The 24768-nt window shown below is 40.5% G+C and overlaps 2 protein-coding genes across 5 annotated transcripts; one reads left to right on the top strand and one right to left on the bottom strand.

The window, feature by feature from the left end:
* Positions 1-77: 77 nt before the first annotated feature.
* Lana (laminin subunit alpha) lies at positions 78-18890 on the top strand. The gene is made up of 29 exons (XM_083034963.1): positions 78-293; positions 2262-2408; positions 3825-4232; positions 4672-4885; positions 4955-5164; positions 5248-5520; positions 5605-5742; positions 6155-6427; positions 6626-6925; positions 7005-7163; positions 7242-9585; positions 9733-10236; positions 10313-10544; positions 10635-11343; positions 11512-11738; positions 11835-12594; positions 12684-12961; positions 13099-13286; positions 13497-14034; positions 14114-14244; positions 14319-15162; positions 15287-15830; positions 15937-16026; positions 16156-16338; positions 16450-16616; positions 16689-16931; positions 17039-17198; positions 17300-17527; positions 17700-18890. The coding sequence occupies exons 1-29, from the start codon at positions 81-83 to the stop codon at positions 17966-17968; spliced, it is 10974 nt and encodes a 3657-aa protein (XP_082891089.1). The 5' UTR covers positions 78-80; the 3' UTR covers positions 17969-18890.
* Positions 18891-19024: 134 nt separating this feature from the next.
* On the bottom strand, positions 19025-23081 carry Elgi (E3 ubiquitin-protein ligase NRDP1 elgi). Of its 4 annotated transcripts, none has more exons than XM_083034965.1 (3): positions 22914-23081; positions 21488-22093; positions 19025-21401 (listed from the first exon to the last, which is right to left on the bottom strand). In XM_083034965.1, exons 1-3 carry the CDS (start codon positions 23001-23003, stop codon positions 21132-21134), a joined length of 966 nt encoding a protein of 321 aa, XP_082891091.1. In that variant the 5' UTR covers positions 23004-23081; the 3' UTR covers positions 19025-21131. The 4 variants fall into 4 exon arrangements, with proteins under 4 accessions (XP_082891091.1, XP_082891092.1, XP_082891093.1 ...); XM_083034966.1 differs by having other exon boundaries at positions 21488-22075; positions 22914-23079; XM_083034967.1 differs by having other exon boundaries at positions 21488-22110; positions 22914-23067.
* Between the last annotated feature and the right edge of the window lie 1687 nt (positions 23082-24768).

The following is a 24768-nucleotide window of genomic DNA, read 5'->3' as shown; positions in this document are numbered from 1 at the left end:
GGAAGACGAGAGTGAGGAGGAAGGAGCAGATTTCTTGAAGAAACTCGAGAGGAGAGGTGTCTCCTTCTGCCGCTGGCAGGATGCGCTTGCCGGCGATCCTCGCCGGCCTCTTGCTGATCGTCCGGCTGTCCGGGGGCGAGATCCTGACGCCGCCGTACTTCAACCTGGCCGAGGGCAAAAAAATCATCGCCTCGGCTACGTGCGGCTTCGACACCACCGGTCCGGAGCTTTACTGTAAGCTTGTCGGCGCGAACGCCGATCAGGACGAAGATATCAATCTGATCCAGGGTCAGGTGAGCGTCAAAAGCGATAAGAAAAAGCAACGATATAGCGAGGGATATTTTTTTAACAATATTTTTAATATAATCTCTTCAATAATATGTCATATATTTATATATAAATTAATAAATTTATCGAGAGGTCGAATTTTTACCCAGAGATACAAATAAATAAAAAGATTCACATATATTTCTTTCTCTCTCTTACATTTTAAATTAAATTTAAATACAATAATCTGCTAAGATTTCTATGATTGTATATTAATACAATTAAATATATTAATACTCGGTAATGAATATTTATTATCGAAGGAATAGTGATATATTTTTTTTCGCGCCTCCAATATTCGTACGAAATTATGTAGATCTTACCAGTCCAAAAGTTTAGCTTCAATGCATCGACCCGCTTATTCAACTACTCTTTTTCTTATCCCTTTCGTACAGGAAACTATCATCAAAGTGTAACATTCGTGTAAACATTTATAATTATATCTGCCAAACATGCTTTCTCGGTCTCTCCGTCTTAGAATTACGATAAGGAATAATCGCTTATGACGGGGGACATGAATGAAATCATTTATAGAAGATCAGCTTTTATCAATCGAAAGGCGAACATATATATATACATACATATATGTATATATATATTTATATACAAGAGTTTATTAATAAAAATTCGACGACTTTAATATATACCTCTTGAATTTAGCATATATAATTATTAATAAATTTACGTGCCGTGTTAAGCACGCAAATTATATTTCTAGCATTTCGAGACAAAATGTAAAAAAATGTTTCCGCAAAAATTTAATCAAAATTTTATATACTTTTATTAAACTAATATTTATGAAAAATCGCATTGTCAATAGAATACTATTTTTCTGAATAAATTGTGCATTCTGCGAATAACAATTGTAATCTCCTCGAGCATAATCGCTGACTGCTCTGAAAATTAATACTCTCGCGTATTAATTTACAAACGTTTTATTGTTGGCAAATCAGAGGACAAAGAACGATTAGGCTTCCGTAAAAGAGATTCGGTTAAGAACCAGTTCGCAGGATCTATAATTGTGTTAGAAGAATGCAATAGGCTCGCAGGATCGCGTCACATTTCCTGCAAGCACGGCAGTTTTTCATCGTCACAAATAAGAACAGAGAATATATATTCATATTATGGATATAAATAAATTAACAGATGCTGTGTGCATATGTATCAATTTGATTTTATTCGCGAGATTAATAATGCATAATTGTCAAGTTTGTCAATTTCCGCTTGTATCGTAATTATTAAATTAATATTGATTCAGCATCTTTCTCTCTGGACCAGTAATATTTCGATCATACGAGACGTCGACATCCACATCTTTACCTCTCTGTACCAATGAAAGAAGAAGAAACCGCAGCGAGAAGTCTGATAAAACGGAAGATATGGAATGACCCCTCGATAACATTCGATCGTTTATCGTCGAAAATTAACAGACTTTCTGATGTCACGGATGGTCCACATAGATTTAGAAGAGAAAATCTCCATTTATTCCACATATCTATCATTTGATTCTTCCTTAAAATTGTCCTTTGAATTATTTTTCATATTTAAATATTTCTTCTTAATATTTCTAAATATAATATGGCAAAAGATTGATGAAACACAATAGACAAGTTTCTAAAGAATTCTCATTTTATTTTAGCTTTAAATTTATATTTATAATCTGCGATAAAAATTTAAGATATAGAAATCTGTTTATAATTTTATGCGTTGCATCTCAATACATATCCTCTGTATATCTTAATATAGTGTACATGCTAATAAAATTAAATTCATGTAAAATTAGAAATAAAATTCTATTTCGAATTTTGCATGAATTTAATAGATTGTAGATTTTCTGAAAAGTGACTTTATTTGAGATTCATATTCTAAATTAGATTCGATCAAAATTGATTCTTTTCTTCATAATATAGCGTATAAATTTCGCTTTTCTTCAGGTATGCGATTATTGTGATCCTGATAATCTCGAGAAGAGGCATCCACCTGAATATGCGGTCGATGGCATGGAAACTTGGTGGCAGTCGCCGCCTTTATCCAGAGGAATGAAGTATAACGAAGTGAATCTGACGATTGATCTGGGACAGGTATAAACTTCTGTTATTATAAAACTTGTACAAGAGTTATATGTCTAAACTTTTCGTAGCGTATTAAAAAGATTCACATAGAAGCGACAGGAAATGATGAGAAATGCGCGATCCTTTTATCGGCGACATAAATATTTCTATCGTGTAGAGTAGGCGTTTTCCTGCAAGTGGGAAGATTTATCTTCGATTCACTTCCGGAGAATGATGGGAAGTTCGAGTTTCGTAAACAGAAACGAGAGAAAATGATATCAACGATCTCATCTTCAACGATATCATCGTTTTTAGTAACAACTAATTTAGTTGTAGTAAATAAGTAACAACTAACAATTTTCAACAGAAAATTACATATTTATTGCATATTTTTCTTCAAAATTTCTCCCTAATTTTACCTTTTTAAAAAGATTAATTCCTATTAACAATTAATAAAAGCAATTATAAGCATTAAACTATTATTATTTATAAATCCGATTTTTTAAATATAAACTATTTTGATATTTTTTTTCTACATAATTTTTATTAGCAAGTGATATAGCGAGATTTTACATAGGAAACTGTACCTGGACTTGACTTAATTTCTGCAATGTAACTGTTCTCACGAATGCAGTTTATCTTCATAGCTGCAACGCGCGTGGAGGCTGTCGCCCTGCTAATCATCTTCTTAGAAAGGCTCATTTACACCGACGTTTTACCGTGTCTGCTCCTCTTTCTTTCTCTCTTCATTCACCTCTTCTCTTTCTTCACTAAATTATCTGCATCAGCAATTTTTTAAATCATATTTTGTCCTCCTTATTAATCTTGATTTATTATTATAATATATATATATATATATATATATATATATATATATATATATATTATAATAATAAATCAAGATTAATAAGGAGGATTTAAAAAATCGTATATATATATATATATATATATATATATATATATATATATATACTCTGTAATTTCTTAAACCTATTATCTCAGAAACTCAGAAGAAAATAAACTTTTTCTTTTTCCTTCTCTTTTTCTTTTTTTCTCTTTCTCAAGTCTGCCACTTGAGATTTCGGTAGAAGTTCTTAAAGCACCGCAACCCTATATGGTACACATCTGGCATTCAGTCTTCGGTTTTCACTCTCGGTTCCTATTATTCTGTCTGAAATAACGAAAACACACACAAAGCGGGTCTAATTGTAAGATTCAAAACTATAAGCTTTTAAATTCAAATTTATATTCAAAACTATAAATTAGCGAGTTGTGAATAACGTAACAATTAACGCGGTATAAGAAAATAATTTGCATATAAGGATATAAAAAAGATAAAGAATAAATCAAGGAAATGTTAGAAAAATTTTGATTAGTGTGAATTCAAAAATTTTGATGTATATATATGAGAAACTTTTTTTAATTCGATTTTTTGTTTCATAAAAGGAATTTCATGTAGCTTACATTTACATACGAATGGGCAACTCTCCCCGGCCAGGACTCTGGATCCTGGAGAAGTCGAAGGACTACGGCAAGACTTGGTCGCCCTGGCAATACTTTTCGGATTCCGCTAGCGACTGCCTGACGTATTTCGGCGTGGACAGCCACAAACCGATCATTCGAGACGACAGCGTGATCTGCACGACTGAGTTCTCGCAGGTTGTCCCGCTCGAGGGCGGCGAGATCCCGATCTCGATTCTGAATAACCGGCCCTCGGCGAAGCACTACTTCAATTCGACACTGTTGCAAGAATGGACGCGGGCGACCAACGTCCGTTTCCGCTTTCTCAGGACGAAGAACTTGCTGGGTCATCTGATGTCCGTCGTTCGTCAGGATCCCACCGTTACGAGGAGAGTAAGTGATTTCATTTACGACTTTTATTATTATATATACCTATATTATTATTATATTATTATTATATTTATTATTATATTATATTATATTAATATTATATTATTATTTTTATTATTATTAATATATTATTTTTATTATAATTATAATTATATATATATTCTCTTATTATTATATCTACTATATATATATATATATGTATATATATATATATAAATTGTAAATATAATAATAAGAGAAAGTTCTTGCATCGCTGAACGAAGATTTATATAGCAGTAAACATTAAAATTAAATATTTAATTTTAATGTTTACTGCTATATAAATCTTCGTTCAGCGATGCAAGAACAACTTCGATGAAGGTTGTTTGTAATTAAAATTTCACATGTTGTGTATGTATATATTTATAGTTCGATTTTTAGAAATGTCACTTGTCTGTTGCAGTACTTTTATTCAATCAAAGATATCAGCATCGGCGGTCGCTGCATGTGCAATGGACACGCGGACATCTGCGACATTCAGGATCCTAATATGCCAAAGAAACTAGTCTGCCGATGCCAGCACAACACTTGCGGACCTCAGTGCGCGACTTGTTGCAAGGGCTTCGAGCAGAAGAAGTGGCGGCAGTCCACAACATCTAAGAAATTCATATGCGAACGTAAGAATAATTTACTTCTTACGTGCTCTTTTATTTAAATATATATTATTTATATGAATTATTTTGCAGCTTGCAACTGTTTCGGACACTCGGACGAATGCATCTATGATCCGGAAATGGACGAGAAGCACTTGTCGCTGGACATTCGCGGTAATTACGAGGGCGGTGGGGTATGTCAGAATTGCAAGCACAACACCGAGGGCATCAATTGCAACCGCTGCAAGCCGAGGTTTTACAGGCCACGTGACAAACCGCTCAACGCGACCGACGTATGTCAACGTAAGTCCGCTTTGAGGTCAACTACGAGAACTAATTCGCGATATTTTCGAATTTTTACGGAACTTACCGCGTGTTCAATTTAGCTTGCGACTGCGATCACTTTTATTCGACCGGAAACTGCGCCGACTCCACCGGGAAGTGCGAGTGTCGGGAAGAGTATGCACCACCGAACTGCGACTCCTGCAATTACGGATACTTCGGCTACCCCACTTGCCGACCCTGCGAGTGCCACTTACAGGGCACCGACGGTTATCACTGCGAAGCAACGGACGGCTATTGTCCCTGCAAGCTGAATTACGCCGGTCACTATTGCAATCTCTGCGCGGAGGGATACTACAAGTTCCCCGATTGCTTACGTGAGTGAATCCCTTCGAGGCTGATCTGTGTTATACTTGGATAAAATTCAATAAAATTACCTTAGAAGATAATTACAATTTCAGCTTGCGCCTGCAATCCTCTGGGCGCTCTGAACGACGTTTGCGACGTGGTGTCCGGAAACTGCACGTGCAAGAACAACTACGGCGGCAGAACGTGCGACATTTGCGAGGACGGTTACTTCAATTATCCTCTTTGCACGTGTACGTTATCATTTTTTAATTGTCACAATTTAACTCTCACATTTCATGAAAAGCTACAGTATAATAGATTGCTAAACTTATATTTTATCAATGGCAATAATGTAAAAAATTTAATTTAGCAGTTGCGTTAGGTAAACTGCTTTTCGATGATAATTCCTCATCATCTTCCTAATTATAAAATACTTTTCTATATCGATATATATAACTATAAAGAAATAATTAAGCGTTTAAATTATTTTAAATAACTTCTCGATAATTTAATAAAGTTTCTACGACAAATTTAGAAGGCAATATATATATAAATTAATATAATATTAAATTATTAAATAATTAATACATATAAAATTAGAAATATGTATATATAAATTTACGATGCCAATACCGAGGATGATTCTTTTTGTATAACTTGCAGATTGCAATTGCGATGCGCGCGGAACGGAGTCTGGCATTTGCGACAAGAGTGACGGTGTTTGCTTGTGCAAGGAAGGATACGGCGGCGTTAGATGCGACCAGTGCATTCCCGGATATTACGGCTATCCCAATTGTAGACCGTGCAACTGCAGCTCCGTCGGCTCGTCAACCATCAGTTGCGATTCCGCGGGCAAGTGCTCGTGCCTCGCCAATTTCGCCGGGAGGACTTGCAATCAATGCAGTCCAGGATATTACAAATACCCGGAGTGCATCGGTATGTGAATCACGTCGAAACTCTTTACGTAACATACAAAGGAATTTTTGTACAGTATTTTTATTATTTTTAAGTATCTTATTAATCTCTGAATTATTTAAGTATTTTAAATTAAATAAATCATATATTAATTATGTAATATATATATATAATATAGATATTATATTAATTGAGTTTCTCGTAATCTTTTGACTTCAGCATGCAATTGCGACAGTCACGGCTCGATCGGCGTGTCCTGCGACGGCGAAGGTAAATGTCAATGCCGCGAAAACTTTGACGGTATCCGATGCGAGCAATGCAAAGAGGGTTACTACAACTTCCCCACCTGCGAGGGTTGCAACTGCGATCCGGCCGGCATAGTCGCGACCTTTCAAGGTTGTGGCTCTCTACCGCCCGGTGAACTTTGCCAGTGCAAGGATCGGGTCGAGGGCAGGATATGCAATCAATGTAAGCCGCTCTATTGGAATCTGCAGCCTTACAATCCGGATGGTTGCGAAGGTTTGTGTACATGATATGAATATAGAAAAGTTTATATTATAATTTTATTATATAAAGCATATATATTTGTATTTAAAAGAATGCCAGTGCAACATTCCCGGAGTCGTTGGCAGCATCGGCGAGTGTGACACTAAAACTGGACAGTGCATATGTAAACCCAGTGTGACTGACAGAGGATGCAGTCGATGCATCGATGGGACGTACAATCTTCAGGAGAGTAATCTCTTCGGTTGTTCCGGTAAGTCGAATCGACTACTTCTATTCCATAATCCAATTAAATATCTAATGTAATATATCTACGTCATTTTTTATTAAGACTGTGCTTGCGATGTCGGCGGTTCCGTGAATCTGATATGCGACAAACAGACCGGCCAATGCCCTTGCCAACCGCGAGTGACGGGTCAAACGTGCAAAGAACCCTTGAAGGCGCACTATTTCCCTACTCTTCATCAGTACCAATACGAAGCTGAGGACGGTAGAACTCCCAGCGGTAGCGCCGTCCGCTATGGCTTTACAGAGGATCTCTTCCCAGACTTCAGTTGGAAAGGTTACGCCGTGTTTTCCACCCTGCAGGATGAGATCGTGCTAGGTGTGGGTATTGGCAAGTCCTCGCTCTACCGGATGGTTCTGCGCTACGTGAATCCCAACAACGAGCCGATCCTCGGCACCATCACTATCACTCCCGACAATCCGACCGAGGTGGAGCAACAGTTTAAGGTCAACTTCAAGCCGACCAGTCAACCATCCTTTGTAACAGTCGCCGGAACGCATGGTAATCATCCCTCACCTATGGTGATGGATCCTGGACATTGGTCTATCAAAATCGCCACAAAAAAGAGTTTGTTCCTCGACTACTTTGTTCTATTACCGTCTGAATATTACGAGGGTGGGATACTAACGCAGGATGTAAACATACCCTGCGAAGTCGACTACAAGGGACTCTGCAGGCACTATGGATATCCAAATTTGACACGGTTTGACTCGGTTCACGGTGGCGGCGGCTTCCTCAGCGAGAACAATGTCCGAATTCCATTGACCGAGTACTTCACTGATCGCGAGACTCTGCAGGAGATTGGCGAGGAAGAGGTACCGCTTATTAATAATCAGCAAGAGGAGATCCACTTTGAGCTGAGAATTAGCAAACCTGGTCCCCATGTTCTCGTGATGACTTACGTTACTCCGCGAGACGAGCGGACCACGTCGGTGCTGCTAATCGAGGCAAATACTGTCGGCAAAGGTAAAGTCACTCTAAACCCCTGCAGATATACTAACACCTGCCGACAAGTCGTCACCGATACTTATGGTAAAGTAGCCGTCATGAACTTTCCGTCAAACTATGTCAGCTTGGTGCTGACCGGCGAGCCAACTTCAAATGTCGCGATCGACTCGGTAGTGGCGATTCCTTACTATCAGTGGTCGCTGGACTACGTGAAGCCCAAATCCGTATGTGTGAGGAAGAATGGCAAATGTGTGCAGGGACTGTTCCCTGACGCCGCCGATGCCAAGAAAATCGAGTTTGAGACATCCAGCGGCGTTCTCGAGGCCAAACATCGACCTTCTGGCATTTACGATAACGCTACTAAATTGATCTATTTGGGTGATGACGATGCGATGGTGGATATTCACGCGAATGTATCTCACCAGGGAGATTATGTCTTCGTGATACAATATTATCAACCAAATCATCCTGAGTTCGAGTTGGACGTGTTGGTGCAGAACGGCAAGTTCTATGAAGCGAAGGTGCCGATTTCTCATTGTCCCAGTAACAGCGGCTGCCGCAGCATCGTACATCAGATCGACGGTGGTGGTACCAGATTCCAGCTGATTGAGAACTTTGTGCTGACACTGAAAGAACCCGGCGACGGCCGCGGGATCTGGCTAGACTATGTCCTGGTGATCCCGGCAGATCAATACAATGATAAGATCCTCGGAAAGCTACAGTTTGACCGGACCAAGGAGTTTATCAAGCGCTGCGGCAACAATCATTTTTACATCAATGTCACCGAGGACGGTTTCTGCCGCGATTCTAGCTTTTCGCTAACGGCCAATTACAACAACGGTGCGCTGCCGTGCAACTGCGACGTCGAGGGCTCCACCAGTTTCGAGTGCGACAAATTCGGCGGTCAATGTCCCTGCCGACCGAACATTATCGGCAGGCGATGTGAAATCTGCCGAACCGGTTTCTACGGCTACCCCAGATGTAGACCGTGCAACTGTCCCGCGCTCTGCGAACCGAATACTGGTAGATGTATTTGCCCGCCGCGAGTGACAGGTCACCGATGCGATCAGTGCGAGGTCGGCACCTACGGATTCCACCCAATTATCGGCTGCGAGGAGTGCAACTGCTCGCCTCTAGGCGTCCTGGACGGTGACCTGCAATGCGACCTGCTCGACGGTGGCTGTCGTTGCAAGGAGAACGTGGTGGGCCGTCAGTGCGACCGTTGTCGCGCCGGTTACTCGCAATTCCCGCATTGCGAGCGCTGCGACTGCGACTTGCGTGGCACCACCGATGACATTTGCGATCAGTACACAGCCGAGTGCTTCTGCAAGGCGAACGTGCAGGGCCTGGCGTGCGACGTGTGCCGCGAAGGCACCTTCGACATTCAGGCCGACAACGAGGACGGCTGCACCAAGTGCTTCTGCTTCGGCAAAACCAGCAGGTTGTTACATTTTGCATTTGCCATTACAATTATTTTTTACTTTCAGTTTCTTTTCTATACTTTTATTAGTTACTTAGAAAAAAATGTTACATATATGTTTTATATATATCTTTATAATTAAAATATTATTATTTGTGTATTCACTAGATGCGCCTCCGCCAGCCTTTACTGGACTCACCTTTTGGACATGGCCGATTGGGAGATAGTCGCGCCCACAGACAAAAACGGCAATTTCGCTAATCTGTCGACCTATCCAGCGGAGAACGCCACTACAGTTACAGTCTCACTCATCGCCAATGACACCTTCGAGAACGTTGTCTATTTCTCGGCGCCCGACACTTATCTCGGCAAAAAGTTGACCTCTTACGGCGGCTATTTCAACTATACCGTCTACTATAGTACGGGACCCTTCGGCAAGGCTGTCAGCGCCGCCGATGTGGTTCTTCAGGGTGTCGACACCACTCTGTTCTACTACTCTGACGAACAGCCGCCATCCTTTGCAAACTTTAGATCATCCGTCCGTCTCGTAGAGACTAACTTTTTGACTAGCAACAGACTCAGCGCTACGAGAGAACAGATTGTGGTGGTTCTGGAGAATCTACGTGGAATATACGTGCGTGCTACATACTGGAATCCCAGCATCATCGCGTCGTATGTATCCACGACAGCTCCATATGTATCAAGATATCGATGAATCTTATTCTTCTTTATTCTTACATTTTTACAGATTAGCGTACGCAACTTTGGATGTCACAACGGAACAATATTCAGCTCAATATAGCCATCCGGCCAGCAGCGTCGAGCAGTGCCAATGTCCACCCAATTACCAAGGACTTTCGTGCGAAGAATGCGCGCCGGGATACTACAGAGTCAAATCAGGACCGTATGGAGGATATTGCGCGCCGTGTCAGTGCAACGGTCACGCGACTACATGCGACGTAAACACAGGGATCTGTCAGGTGCGTCGAAGGAGGAATCTTCTCCTTGGAATAAAATTCCCAGATATTTCCGATGAAAAGTTATAACTCTCTTTCTCTAATATCTCGCAGAATTGCAAGAATGGCACCACCGGCGACCATTGCGAGTTCTGCGAACAGGGTTATTATGGTAACGCCACAGTGGGAACACCGACGGATTGTTTGATCTGCGCGTGCCCGCTGCCAGTCGCCTCCAACAATTTCGCCACCGGCTGCGAGGTGAATGACGAGGGCAATAAGATCAGCTGCGACTGTCTACCCGGATACTACGGTGCACGTTGCGAGGCCTGCGCCGCCAGTTACTACGGCAATCCTGAAACATACGGTGATTACTGCAAGCCGTGCGAATGCTCTGGCAATATCGACACCAACCAGATCGGCTCGTGCGACAGCATCACCGGTCAGTGCCTACAATGCTTGAATAACACCTACGGCGAGGCGTGCAATTTGTGCGCGCCCGGTTACTTCGGCGACGCCGTGGAGCGAAAGGACTGTCGCAATTGCGTCTGCGACGAGTGCGGAATAGAGCACTGCGATAGCTACAGCGGCCAATGCTTCTGCCAAGAGAACGTGATCGGAGAGCAATGCGACCGCTGCGCGCCCTATCATTATGGCTTCAGTAGCTGCGAAGGCTGCAGGCTCTGCGACTGTGGGCTGGCATCAGAGAGCAGTCAGTGCGACGATGAGACGGGACAGTGCAAGTGTATGCCGGGCGTCACCGGTCGCAGATGCGACCAGTGCATCCAGGGATATTGGAACTACGGACCGGACGGATGCACATGTAAAGTTGCTTTCTTGAGTCACTTAATTATTGATCATTGGTTTTATAAAGATCATTAATATTCAGTTTTACTCAAGCACAAAGAAATAATGTTAGATTACCAGACAGAATCTTAGATCGCTCAATTTTTATGTTGAGCAATAATTCCTTATTATTTATCTATTTTAGCTTGCGAATGTCACACTGGTTATTCCGTCGGCGTATCTTGCAATACAACAACCGGTCAATGTACTTGTTTACCTGGTGTGATCGGTGAAAAGTGCGATCATTGTCCATATCGACACGTGCTTATTCCGGCGCAGGGCTGCTTCTCCTGCGGTTCTTGTACGGGAAATCTCCTGGATGTCACGGACGAACTGGAAGATTTATTGCAGCCTATCTCGCGTGAATATAGTGTAAGCAAAGGAGATAATATCTCTTTCGTGAATATTATATGTATATGTATAAAACAAACATATATATTTACTTAAAACGTGTCTTTCGACTTTTAGACCGTTGCGGAAGGTTACTTTACGAACCAGCGACTCAAGTTTATCAACGATACGGCCAACGAACTTTATCCCGAAGTTAAATTGCTAGATCCAAGCCGGCCAAACTTGCTACCGTTACAGGAGAAACTAGAACGATTGGAGTACGAAGTGTACAATCAGAAACGGCAGATTGATTTCACCGCTGAAGACAGTATCAAGTGGAAAGACAACGCGGAGGACACGCTGCAAGACATGAACACCCTGGAGGAGGACGTGGCGCGCAAGATCAATTTGGTAAATCAGATTGTATCGGAAGTCCAATCGTTGGTGTTGAACATCGAATTAGGAACAGGCGCCAAGGTCGACAATGCGCTAAACGAGGCGAAGGAGATTCTGAAGAGGATCAAAGACGTCTCCTTCGTCAAGTTCCGGGATGACGCTGTGGACCAAGCGGACCACGCCAACATTCTAGTTTCCGAGATGCAGCAATACAACTTTCCGGTCAGCAATTTAAGCTCCGCTGCGTTCGATCTCAGCAATAGAATTAAAAACGCCAGCGCCAAGATGGACGATCTGCTAAATATCGCGCAGACGGCTCAAAAACTGGCCAGTGCGGTCGATAAATTGAATCGAGAGAACAGAATCGCAGCGCAGACCGGCAACTTGGACGTGGTGAAGAACTCGACGGCCGAGGCAAGGGAAGACTTAGAAGCCGGCGAGGAGCTCAACAGAAATGCCAGTCAATTTCTTGACGACGCTAAAGCAAACATCGATATTCTGCGTAAGTGTCATCACTTCTTCTCGATGAGCCTTGTCGATGTTTTGACAAAAATAATCGCGGAAATGATTATAGAAATTGACCTCTTTCAGAAACCAATGCCGTTGGCGACACGGCTGCCCAGCTGAACAACACCATCGTCCAGAACGATCAAATGTTGCTCGAGCTGATTGAGCCGGTGCAGAAGGCTAACTCTCATGCGGCATATTTGTACAATCGTTCGTTGGAACTAGACAGTTTGCTAACTGACACTCGCAATACTAACGCGGTAAGAGCCGTTTCGGCGTACAGGGACATCGAAACCGCGATTCAAGCCGCGAGAGACGCTGCGGACGACGCTATAATCGCTGCTGATAATGCAACATCGCTAGTACGAGTCTCAGTATAATACATCATATCTTGATTTATTTATTTAGTCGTATACAATATTTATTATTTTATTTATTTATAATTAAATTAGAGAAGTTTTAATTAATTATTTTTATGTTTATAATTTCATTTATTCAGTCCGATGGAATCGAACAAAAGATGCTAGATTCTCGGCAAGAATGCTTTAAGCTGTTAGCTGCCGCACAATTCGCTCTGACAAAGACAACGGGACAACCCGAGGACGATTTACGAGATGCAAGAAACAACGCGACTCTGATCGACAATCAAAATAAACGCAACAAGGAGATTCTCGATTCTATCGACAAGTACAATTTTCTTTCAGTATTTCAATTTCAAAAAAGAAAGTTTTATTTATTTTCTATAAATATATACAATTTAAATAAATTAAATATATATTATAATATATTATAAAAAAAATAAGTGCATTTAGAGATTTATATAATTTATTATTTCACGTTACAAATAAAATATTTAATTGTTGATATGTCATAATATATATATGTATAAAATTCTAGGATCTTCAACAATATTCCTTCACAATCGTCCTCAGTCGCGCACGACTCCATGGATCAGGCGGTGAATGTCGAGCGCAACATCAAATTTGCCATAGACAACATGAACGGTATCGTGGATCAAATTCCGGAGGATCTGCGAGAGACGAAGCAGCTGTCGAAGAACACGTCGGAGTCAATCCGCGACATCTCGCAGGCGAATAAACAGCTAGACATTGTCGACAAAGTGACGCCAAATATCACCAGTCTATTAAACAGTTTAAATGACAACCAAAAGTCGATTGATACGATCGGGAACGATTTGCAAAACAAGATCGAGGCTTTAAGGAACAAGATCGCGAACGCGCGAGAGCTGGCGAATCGATACAAGACCGGCTTGACCTTCTACAGGAACACCACTCTGGAACTGAAAAACCCAGAGAGTCTGCCATTATTAGCCACATCTACCAAGATCTCCCTATATTTCAGGACCAACAACACCAATGGTTTCCTGTTGTACCTCGGTAACGAGGAAAAGATAAAATTACCGCGCTCTAAGACGGTGAGTTCGATGACGAATCTGATGAAATAATCGTACAAACATAAATAAAAAAATTATAACAATATTTTATATTTCGCAGCATGATTTTGTGGCGCTATTGATCGAGAGCGGATATCCTGTGCTTATAGTCGATTTGGGTTCTGGACCAGAGAGGATAATTCATAACAGAATCGTATCGGATAACGTGTGGCGGCAGATAATTATCGACAGGTTGGCATCGATTAATTTAGCTTTATTTGATTCGGAAAGTTTTGTATCAATATTTCTTAAACTTCCGCTTCCAGAACCGGCAAGAACGTTAAGTTGATCGTTCGCGAAGACATCGGTGAAGGCAAGGACATGTTATACGAGAAGGAACGAGTGCTGCCGGGCTCCTATTACATCTTCAACGTGGATCAGGAGCAGTCAAAGTTGTTTGTCGGTGGATATCCGTCGTCCTTCTATATTCAAAACGCCGTAACTGCAGCCTCATTCGAAGGCGAGATGGAAGAGCTGGTGATAGGTGATATACCGGTGTCCTTCTGGAACTTTGTCGATGGCGAGAACAATCGCAAGAGTGCGTTCGAGCGCGACAAGCTCATCAACTTTGCGCCGAGCAGGGGATATCGCTTTGATCGACATGGATACGCGATCCTCAGTAAGAGAGCTTCACAGATTACACCGGACACCAGGAAGTTTATTATCAAACTATCCTTCAAAACCTTCGCGGAAGACGGACTGATTTATTTAATGGGCAAAAACAGACAATTCTTGTCGTTGGAAATAAGACAGGGTCGAGTGTTGTACCAGTATGATCTTGGCGAGGGTGAAATTATCATGAAATCCGTTGACAAATATAATGATGGTAACTGGCACACCTTAGAGGCCATCAGGCAAGACACAATGGGTGCCCTCAAGATCGATGACTACACGGTCGCTTCGAGACAAGAGAAAGGAACTACCAAACCTTTAGCCACGTCGGATCACATCTATTTCGGTGGATATCCGCCTAACGCAAAACATCATTATCAGTCAGTCACCAGCAGCGGCTTCGAAGGTTGCATCGACGATGTCGTCATCCTTGACACTTCGGTCGATCTCACTCGCAATGTGCAGGCATTCGGAGTCATGCCTGGTTGTCCAGTCAGGGTAATTGGAATTTCTATTATTATATGCGAAATGCAAGGCGGATTGCATTGGAAATGTTTCAGATTTCTCTTCTCGAATTATCATTCAACTTATTATTGCTAACTCTTCAAATTACTTCTTTCAGTTCGCCAGCCTCGTCTCCTTCGAGAAAAACCTACCCGGCTACGTGAGGTGGCGCAACTTGGCATCCACCGGTCTCCAAGTGAATCTTAAATTCCGAACTTTGGCCAACGACGGTCTGATCTTCTACGCGACCAACGATGACCAAGGAAACGCGGCTAGCAGTTTCTTGTCGCTGATAGACGGCCAACTGGTATTCAATAGTCAGGGCGAAGTGCTCAGGACCAGCTCGTCGGACGTCAAGTTCAATGATAACGAGTGGCACGTAGTGACCGCCACTCACAGCGAATCGGCTCTCAGCCTCGACATCGACGACACGAAGAGCTATAGCACCGACTCGGCTCCACCATCTTTGCACTTCCTCTACGGCAGTCTGTACATCGGCGGACTGCCATTGAATGTTTTGACTGTCGAACCTGTCGATGCTGTGCCCTTCGTCGGCTGCATCGGCGACGCGACAATCAACAGCGAGATCATTATCAATTTCGCCAACACGACTGAGAGGCCGCACGCGTTCCTGGGAAAGTGCAAGGGCGGCGATCAGACGCGTACGTTTACACAAATCGTCCTTAAAAATCATATATTCTATATTTATTATATTAATTATATTTGTTATATATTCTATATTTAATCGTTTCGATTTGCTTATTTTAGCCTTACCGCCGGTCGTCGAACCTGAACTTTTGCCACCGTTATTGCCGTCGGAAGTTTCCGAGGATACGGTGGAGTCATCGACTCAAATCAGTAAGCAAAATTACATAATAATATAATAATAATAAAGTGAGATGATTTTTCTCAAGAAATAAAAGTCATGCTCTGTATTATATTATGAGTACTTGTGATTACATAACAAAAACACATGAATTCCTTTAGACATCGTAGACATCGATATAGAAAAAGAGGACGAGTGGGAAGAACCTAAGCTAGAGGGACGAATTATTGATAAAGACGATGTCACTACCACGACTACCACGCAACAGCCTCAAACTGTCGATGAATGTCACTTGCCATACTATCCGGCTGTGGATCCCGATGTCAAAAATTCTTGGCGATTTGGTATGCATTTTTAAATCAATGGAAAAAAATCACAAATATTACATTCAAGCTGATAAATTTATGTTAAATCAATGTTACAAGATTTCTCAAATAGCTAATCATTATTTTTAGGCGTTGCGAAGAACAGTAGATTAGAATATAGGACGCTGCAGGGAAGGTACAAGGACGATTACGATTTCCAGATCGATATAAAAACAACAGCGGAAAATGGAATTATATTCTACGCTTCCGGTCTCAATAATGCGAACTTGATCGCTGTATACGTGCACAACGGAAAGGTAAACGAAAGTATACTTTAATTCACACAACAAAATCTCGCTCATCTCTATCTTGGAAAATAATTCTTCAAGGTTCATTATGTATTCAACTGCGGAAGCGGATCGGCGTTATTGGAAAGCGAAAAGAAAATCAACGACAACGAGTGGCATATAGTGGTCTTCAAGAGGCAAGGTAATTACGGTTCGCTGACTGTGGACGAGGAGGACCCAGTGTCGGGATACTCGCTGGGAGACACCACAACTATCAACGTCAATCCACCGTTCTTCGTGGGTGGCGTTTTGCCGGAAATATCCAGTATCGTGTATACAAACATTGTGAGATTGCCAGATTATATATATATATATATATATATATATTTTTTAGAAAATATTCAAGGATTGCAAAAGTGTATGCTACAAATGCTCTTTCGAAATTCTTTCAGGGTATCAATAGGACGTTCAGCGGCTGCCTAGCAAATTTCATGTTGAATGGACAAACCGTCGGAGAACCGACGGAGAAAGTAGGCGTAATACCTTGCTCGAAGAGAGTCGAGTCTGGTCTCTTCTTCTTCCCAGGAAACGGCAGTAACTTGTACAAAGCAGGTGAGGATTCAAATATGAAAGCATATTAAGCGATAAATATTTTCGTACAGTTAATCGAAAATGATCAATCGAAATAAACACATTCCGTTGTTGATTTTCAGTCGACAGATTCAGCGATCTGGGCCAGGTCGATATCCAGATGGACGTAAAACCGCGCTCAACGTCCGGACACTTGCTTTCAGTGCACGGTAAGAAAGACTATCTCGTACTGGAGATGATCAACGGTACCATCAAGTTCCTCGTAAAGACACAAAAGGGCTTAATCGAGACCTCGTATGAGCCGACGAAACCAAACTCCCTGTGCGACGGTCACTGGCACAATATTCGAGGTATAAAGTCATGCGATAGTCACACAAACACATGTATTAATTTTGTTTTTAGATGTAAAAAAGATCAGTTTCCAAAATCGTAATTTTAATTTTTTAATAATCTTTTTTTATTAATCTGGATTAATCTTAAATCGACTAGTTTTACGATTGCTGCCCTTCTTTTTTCAAACAGCCGTCAAACAGAAGAACGCGGTCTTGCTGTCGGTCGATCACAAACCGGTGCCGCCCGGAATCAGTGGCAAAAATATGGGCAGAGTCTTGTCAAGGCAGCCGATATACATCGGTGGCCACTTGCTGCTGAGAAGAGGACTGCAAGGCAGCATCTCGCAGGCTCAGTACGTCGGCTGCATCAACAACATTCAGATCAACTCGAAACCCATCGGCATCAGGCCCGAGCGAGCCTACGGACAAGTCGTCGCCGGTGTGTGTCCGACTATTTAAAACGATCGAAAGAGTTTCGACAATTTGAATCCGAAATAATTTGATCATCTTTTTTGTTCTCCAAAGTATCGTTTTCATTAATCTCTACAGTGCCTATTCACGCAAAAGATAACAATAGAAATAAATCAATGAAAATCTGCACTTATATAGATTCGCTAGTTATTCTTTTTTAAGAAAAATATTTTCTTAATTTTTTCCAAGAGTTATGTGAAAAGTTACTTGTACAGCATAAAGAAACTTTGTAACACCAAAGATATATGATTTAATAAAAAAAAATGTAAGTTATATGTATATGTTATATATACATATATATAGAGGGAAATTTTATACAGAAAAGGACGCAAGTCAAAAACGAGATTAGAATTATTTATAAAATTCATAAGCGTTTTATTCTTTATGAATATATATATATGTGTATTCTGTAATATATTTGTGCGTTATCGCGCACTCGGCACATCTTGTAAATAAATCCAAATTCTAATACATAATAAGTTCTAAAAAATTCGTTTTCGGTTCGGAGTTTCGTTTTTTTTTGTTTTTGTATTCAGTCTTGCTTCACTGTTTAATGTTACTTATTAAAATCATTCTTAAATCACACTTGTCTCTTCGTCAAAATATGTACAATGCCGCTTCGCTATAATGATCGTATTTTAAATATTTTGTAATTTTATATCGCGAGCGCAATATAAAAGAGGGAAACTTTAATGAACGTGCAATGAATATAAATGTACATTCATAAATGCGTGTCTGCCGTACAAATCGTGCCGTATATATAGCGTGAATCACATGCGATCTCTGCTATTAAAAAAAGTAGAGAGTATCATAAAAGTGCAATCGTGGAAATTATCAAGATAAATATGTATAAAAATGAAAATTACGTCAACTCTTAACAACAGAATAAATCACACCTTCTGAAAAACAATTGATAAAAAAATGTCACGTAAATGTCAAATCTATAATTTAGAATTTAGAAAATGATGCGTATATAAATCGATTTCTTTCTTTTAATTCAAAGAGTTTTAGAAAAAATAGTCGCTTTTTATTGCAAAAGAGTTAAAAATTGTAATGACATCGCAATTACGTTTAATATTTGAGACATTCAAATCTCGAAAGAGCGTAAAAAAAGCATCATTCACTAAACCATAATTCACAGCTATGGAAGCGATTCTTGCAACGTCTAACGCCCAACATTTCGTCAGTATTGCTGATATGCTGTATTTATCAATACAGATCACATATTATTTGTTTGACTGATTCAGTCATGTTACATATAATTCAGGACGCAGATTTTATTGCGAATATAGAGTTCGCAAAGTGAGAAAAAAAAATAAAAATATAAGGTATATTAAATCACTTATGATATGTAAAAATCTGATTTATTATAATTATTATATATACTATATGTATATAATCAGAGACTGTGTTGATTGCGAATTGTCTTACTACAATCTCTAGATGTATAATATTTTGCTTAAAACTCTAATTTATATCCAAGTTCGGTTTCACATTGAATTCTATACATAGAGTATGTATGTATAGAGTTCAATGATATTTCACGATTAGTGACATTTATCAGGCAATATAATTTATCGACAAAAAAGGTACAAAAAGCAGTATACAACTCTCTCTCTTTCTTTCTTTTTCTCGCTTTTTAATGATATTCAGTATATTCGTACTCGACGTCATGATTTTTATTTTGAAGACTTATTGGAAGTAATTAACAAGATGTATTAACAGGATCAGAAGTTTTTCCTTTCAACGTATTTAAATATGTCTATCCTACCTCTTTTATTGTGTTGAGAAAATAAATTACAAAATTATCTCTCATAAAAAAATAGACTTCTAACAATCTTGTTGACCCATCTTGTTTTATGTACCAGCACATTATAGCAAGATAAAAAAAAAAAAAAAAAAAAAAAAACTACACGAAGAAGCATTTGACGTTACGCGACTCGCAAACCATAAATCAGTGCGCTGTGCAATATAAAAGTTAATTAATTGATATGATGATTAATTAATACAGGGTGCCTCACCGCTATATCGAATGATAATTCGATGATATATTATTTGAAAATTTTAAATTCGATTTGTCTATTTAGCAAAACGGTAGGACACCCTAGTACGAAGATATGACAAGTGAAATGTGCCATCGACTCGGAGCAATTAAGCCACATATTTCGCGTGCTTCAACAATTATTGACAACAGTCTTTAGAAAATGCTTAGATTCGTGCGGTATGCAAAAAAATGATAGAATGATTGACTTGCCTATAACATACAGTTTAGAAATTTCAGAAAAAAGTTCCAGAAAGTAAGGATAAGAAAAAGATCGCGAGAAAAACACGGCTTTTTTGACACGCATCAAATGTTTAAAAACGAATCATCGTAGCAAATCCGTACTTCATTTCGAGATCTCATGCATTATTAGCATCACTAGCTGTCCCTCCAATCATCGCTTATTTCTTCTAAAGTATTATTAGTAAAACATTCACAGATTTCTGAGTATCCGTAAACGATCCTGAAATGAACTGATAAACGGACTGCCGACGAAAAGAAATGTACAATTCGATCGATTGACCGGCCAAAAGAAGAGGGAGTGGTCGATCATTTATCACGCAATTTCAGGAGGTTTCTCACCGAAGTGGTATATCACAGTGCAACAATCCAGATACTCGATTGAGTTTTCTTGTGTGGGAGTGCGATCGAGATAATCGATGACGGCGAGCTGAATCGAGGGTACTTGATGTTACTTGGCTTACCGCATCGATTACAGTCCCGATCTACTCAATATATGGGGGGCAATCGCGCCTCTAGAGTTGCGTATCACATAGGACGACGGTGTGCGCATCATCGTTCCTGTATGCTCGACGGCTTCGATTTATCATCATTGGAATGCATTCGCATAACCATTCGGATAACCATTGTAATCTTAGATTTTCAACCGCGAGTATATTCCGTTGAAGAAATTGTCCGAGTAAACGTCTTTGACGACGGGCAGATGTTTCTCGAATCAATCCTCCAGAACGATCCGTGTCAAATCGCAAATGATGAGGGAGCAAATTCCGAAATGCGATTCCTCCGCATTTGCGAGACAACATCGACGATGATCTTGGCTTTACGTTACGTTGAATCAAAAGTCGTATTCATCTACGATATCCAATGATCCTATTCGATGCCATGCGCAAAGATCATCACTAACCCTGGCTCGACCATCATGTCCTCCGGCATGTGCGTGTTATCACAGTGGAGGACCAGCACCGCTTGCTTCCCGGGCACTCTCTTGCACACGTAGTTGTCGTATTGTCGTCGAGAGTTCTGTCTGGTCTCGAGGGAATTCAGACCGGGCGGCCACTTCCGCTCGTGGCAGTTCTCCATCAGCTCGTCGATCACGTGAGGCGGACAATTGTACTCCGACAGAGTTCTCTTTATCATCGTCTGTGAACGAATAAAAGCAAAATGAACGAAAATTGCAACGTTTACGTCAAAATATCTTGGCTGATTGGTAAATTAACTAATCGCACCTGCAGCAACTCGTCAGGCGTGGAGATCATGCCGCCCCATCTAGTCACTCTGGCACGTGGAAGGGTCGCGGACCATCTGACGACCTCGTCCCGCTCCATCTGATCAGCGATCGCGCGCATCGCCGGGTTCGACACCCTGAGAGCGCGCATAAAGTCCTTGAGCAGATGAATCTCGCGCTTGTGCTCGTTGATCTGCAGCTGCTGCTCGCCGAGTTCGCGTTTCATGTCGGCCAGCTTCTGTTGCTGCGATTGTATTAGATTACGCAGCTCGCGCACGCAGTTGTGATCCTTGAGCTCGTTCTTGGGGATGATCAGGCTGCAACCCTGCTCGCACAGCATCGGTCTCTTCGGATTATACTCGCACTGTTCGAGATGCGACGCCAGACTGTCCAGTTTAACGATGGCGATGCATCCATACACGATGTTGTCGCAATTGATGCACAAACGGGCCAGCAGGTTCCTCAGAATTCTAGGAACCGCTCTGAGCTGAGCGGATGTGATAGGTGTACGGTCTAGGGGGCAAGTGGGTTGACGGTTTATCCACTCGTTGATGCAAGAGCGACAGAAGGCGTGCTCGCACACTGGTGCCTGCAACACATTGCTCACCTGCAAGTCCTCGTAAGCTGCCACAATTTCATAGTATAAACACAAGTGTATATAAATTATCTCCGGTAGAGATGGATCCTTGGAGAATAGAGTCATGTAAATTCTTTTTAAAAAAAAGAACGAATATTGTACAAAGATTCTCTCCAAGAATTAAAAACTACATGAATATTACAGATGGTATATGGATGATACTACGGAAAATACTCAAGTTACATTTTCAATATTTTATACGTAAATATTTGGCATAAAAAACAGTTAGTTCAATCTGTAAAACAATAAGTGCTTATGTAGGAGACATAAATATTGCATGGGTAAGTGCAAACGCGCGATTGCGATTAATAGTAGCCTCGAACACTGAAAGCCAGTCAGGCTAACCTATATACGGATACTTACAATTAGCCTCTATTTCGAAGCAAGCGGGATACAGTGACGACGGAAGCAATAAAGATGAGAAACATCAAAGAAAATACAGCGCAGAGACACATCTCGCGCTCGCGCGAGTTATTATGCACCTGACAAAACCTGTATCGCACAAAACCGTAAGATCTCGCCATAGATCTGTCAGTCTCTCGTCAATCGCGAACCGGTGAAATTTGCAGATAAATCCGCGAATCTTCCTTCTTTTTTTTTTCCTTTTCTCAATTTTATCCTTCCTCGAGAGAAAAAAAAATTTTAATATTTCCTTCATCTCCTCTCTTTCTTGTCTCGCATACAACACAACGCGTACGAAGACTCGATAGGTTAGGTTAGGTTAGACGGGGGGGGGAGGATGAATCACGGCGAGCTTCCTCTCCTGACTCGAGTATGAACTGCGATTTACCTGAACGGGGTCCTCGAGCACGCCGGAACATATCGGACACACGAGCTCCTCGTCCACGTCGCCCTGGAAGCGGTTCACGTCGAACCCCATCGCTCGCTGATGCGTGTGTCGCCTCCTCGTCGCCTCTCGCGCAATCCTCCTCAGGAACGGACCAAGTCGAAAGAGCGCGTGGAGGGAGAGAGGGATCTAGCGCCCCCCACGCAAATCATTTTTTTCCTCAAAAAAATTTCTTCGAATATTTGACACGTATACTTAATCATTTCCGTATATATCAATTATATTATAATTATATACAATTTTAATGAAATTTTTTAATTATTTATAATTCTTTTCATATCACATGATCTAAAATCTGAATATACGAAAAAAAGCTTCGATAATTTATATTTATTATTGCAATTAAAGTGCCCTGTGTTTCAGGCATTTCAAAACTTTTTTACGTGGATTTATAGAGGTGGAAAAGCATGCTTTGTTGAATTTAAATAAGAGCGCGTGGGATCGCCGATCCGTGTTAGAGAAAAAAAAATCGGTGAAATATATATCTATATAAACTATGGCCTAGTTTACACCGATCGTTTGATACGCGTATCAAATAGTAAATAACTATTAAATTCGTTTATTTATTGGCTGATGAGCTCAAATGCACTACTTGATACGAGTATCAAATGATCGGTGTAAACTAGGCCTATATAAACTTTGACGGGCGCGAAAGACAGCACTGGGCTGCGTTCGGAAACGTCACCCGAGTGCATTCCCTCTCTTTCTATATCGCTAAGAGAGAAATGATATAGAAAGAGAAGGAATGCACTCGGGTGACGTTTCCGAACGCAGCCTGGAGAAGAACCCTCCCCCCCCTCTCTCTCTCTTCCGCCTCCTTCGTTCTCTGGATCACGGGTCTCAGACTCTCGCTACTCTGTGGACGTATATTTTGTGTTTTGTGTGGACGGCGACACACAGTTTTACCGTTATATTCCCGGGTTCCCGTTCTCGCACTAATCGGTCTGCTGCTCCCGAAACGCATGATCGGAATTAAGATGTCAACATTAGGAACGATCAAGAGAGAGAAACCGCTCCTTTTGTACGAAATTTTTCTTTATTACGAAAAATTCTCCGGAATAGAACTGATAACTCCAGATTCTAGCTAGATAGATATATACAAGGTATCAGATAAAATGCGATACAAATGAGTCTTCATGAAATAATTAAAAGTAAATATAATATATTTTATTTTTATTATTTATTAGATTTTATTTTATAATATAATAATATAATAAAATGATTTTAAAAAATTGATTTCTTTCCCGAAACGCATGATCGGAATTAAATATATTAAGAATATATATTAATATTAATATTATATTAATTTATATATAATATATAATTACCATATATAAATTTATTAATATTGTTACAGTATAGATTTTATTTTCGAGAAAAAAATGACTTTAAAAGATTAATTTTTTTTTAATTAGAGTCAACCGGTGTAGAATTTATTTGTGACTACACGATATCCTTTTGATAATGAATAAACTCATTAGTCGAGTTGATCCAGATGATTCGATAAGCGGCTTAATTCACCGCATCCTGCTTTGCTCTTTAGATTCCACAAATCGCTGCGAGCCATGATATCGCGTCATTTTATGACGATAATTTTTAACGTTAATAATAATTAATACTGCGTTAACGCGATCGAGCCTTATACTTATTATTATTGTTAACTCCATTCTTGACATCGTAGATATACGCGATCGGAGAGATTTAGTCGTTGAACATGTTTTTCGTACAGGCCGCTTTCTTACGCCCGTCATGGAGAAGACGAAGATGAGACACGTTGTTCCGTCCTCCCCGTGAAAGA

Source organism: Prenolepis imparis, unplaced genomic scaffold, assembly GCF_030444845.1.
Source record: "Prenolepis imparis isolate NDT839.2.m4 unplaced genomic scaffold, iyPreImpa1.0 SCAF_3, whole genome shotgun sequence".
In the NCBI taxonomy this organism is placed as follows: Eukaryota; Metazoa; Arthropoda; class Insecta; order Hymenoptera; family Formicidae; genus Prenolepis; species Prenolepis imparis.
Note: the sequence above shows the minus strand (reverse complement) of the source record. Positions and strands in the feature narration are given on the sequence as shown.

Bases quoted from the DNA above. Each gene is read 5' to 3' on its own strand.
- Lana (XM_083034963.1), top strand. From the start codon at position 81: ATGCGCTTGCCGGCGATCCTCGCCGGCCTCTTGCTGATCGTCCGGCTG. The intron at 12,595-12,683 runs GTAAGTGTCATC...GACCTCTTTCAG, and splicing joins AGCAAACATCGATATTCTGC to AAACCAATGCCGTTGGCGAC. The intron at 16,617-16,688 runs GTAAACGAAAGT...TAATTCTTCAAG, and splicing joins TATACGTGCACAACGGAAAG to GTTCATTATGTATTCAACTG.
- Elgi (XM_083034964.1), bottom strand. From the start codon at position 22,189: ATGACTCTATTCTCCAAGGATCCATCTCTACCGGAGATAATTTATATA. The intron at 21,402-21,487 runs GTGCGATTAGTT...ATTCGTTCACAG, and splicing joins CGCCTGACGAGTTGCTGCAG to ACGATGATAAAGAGAACTCT.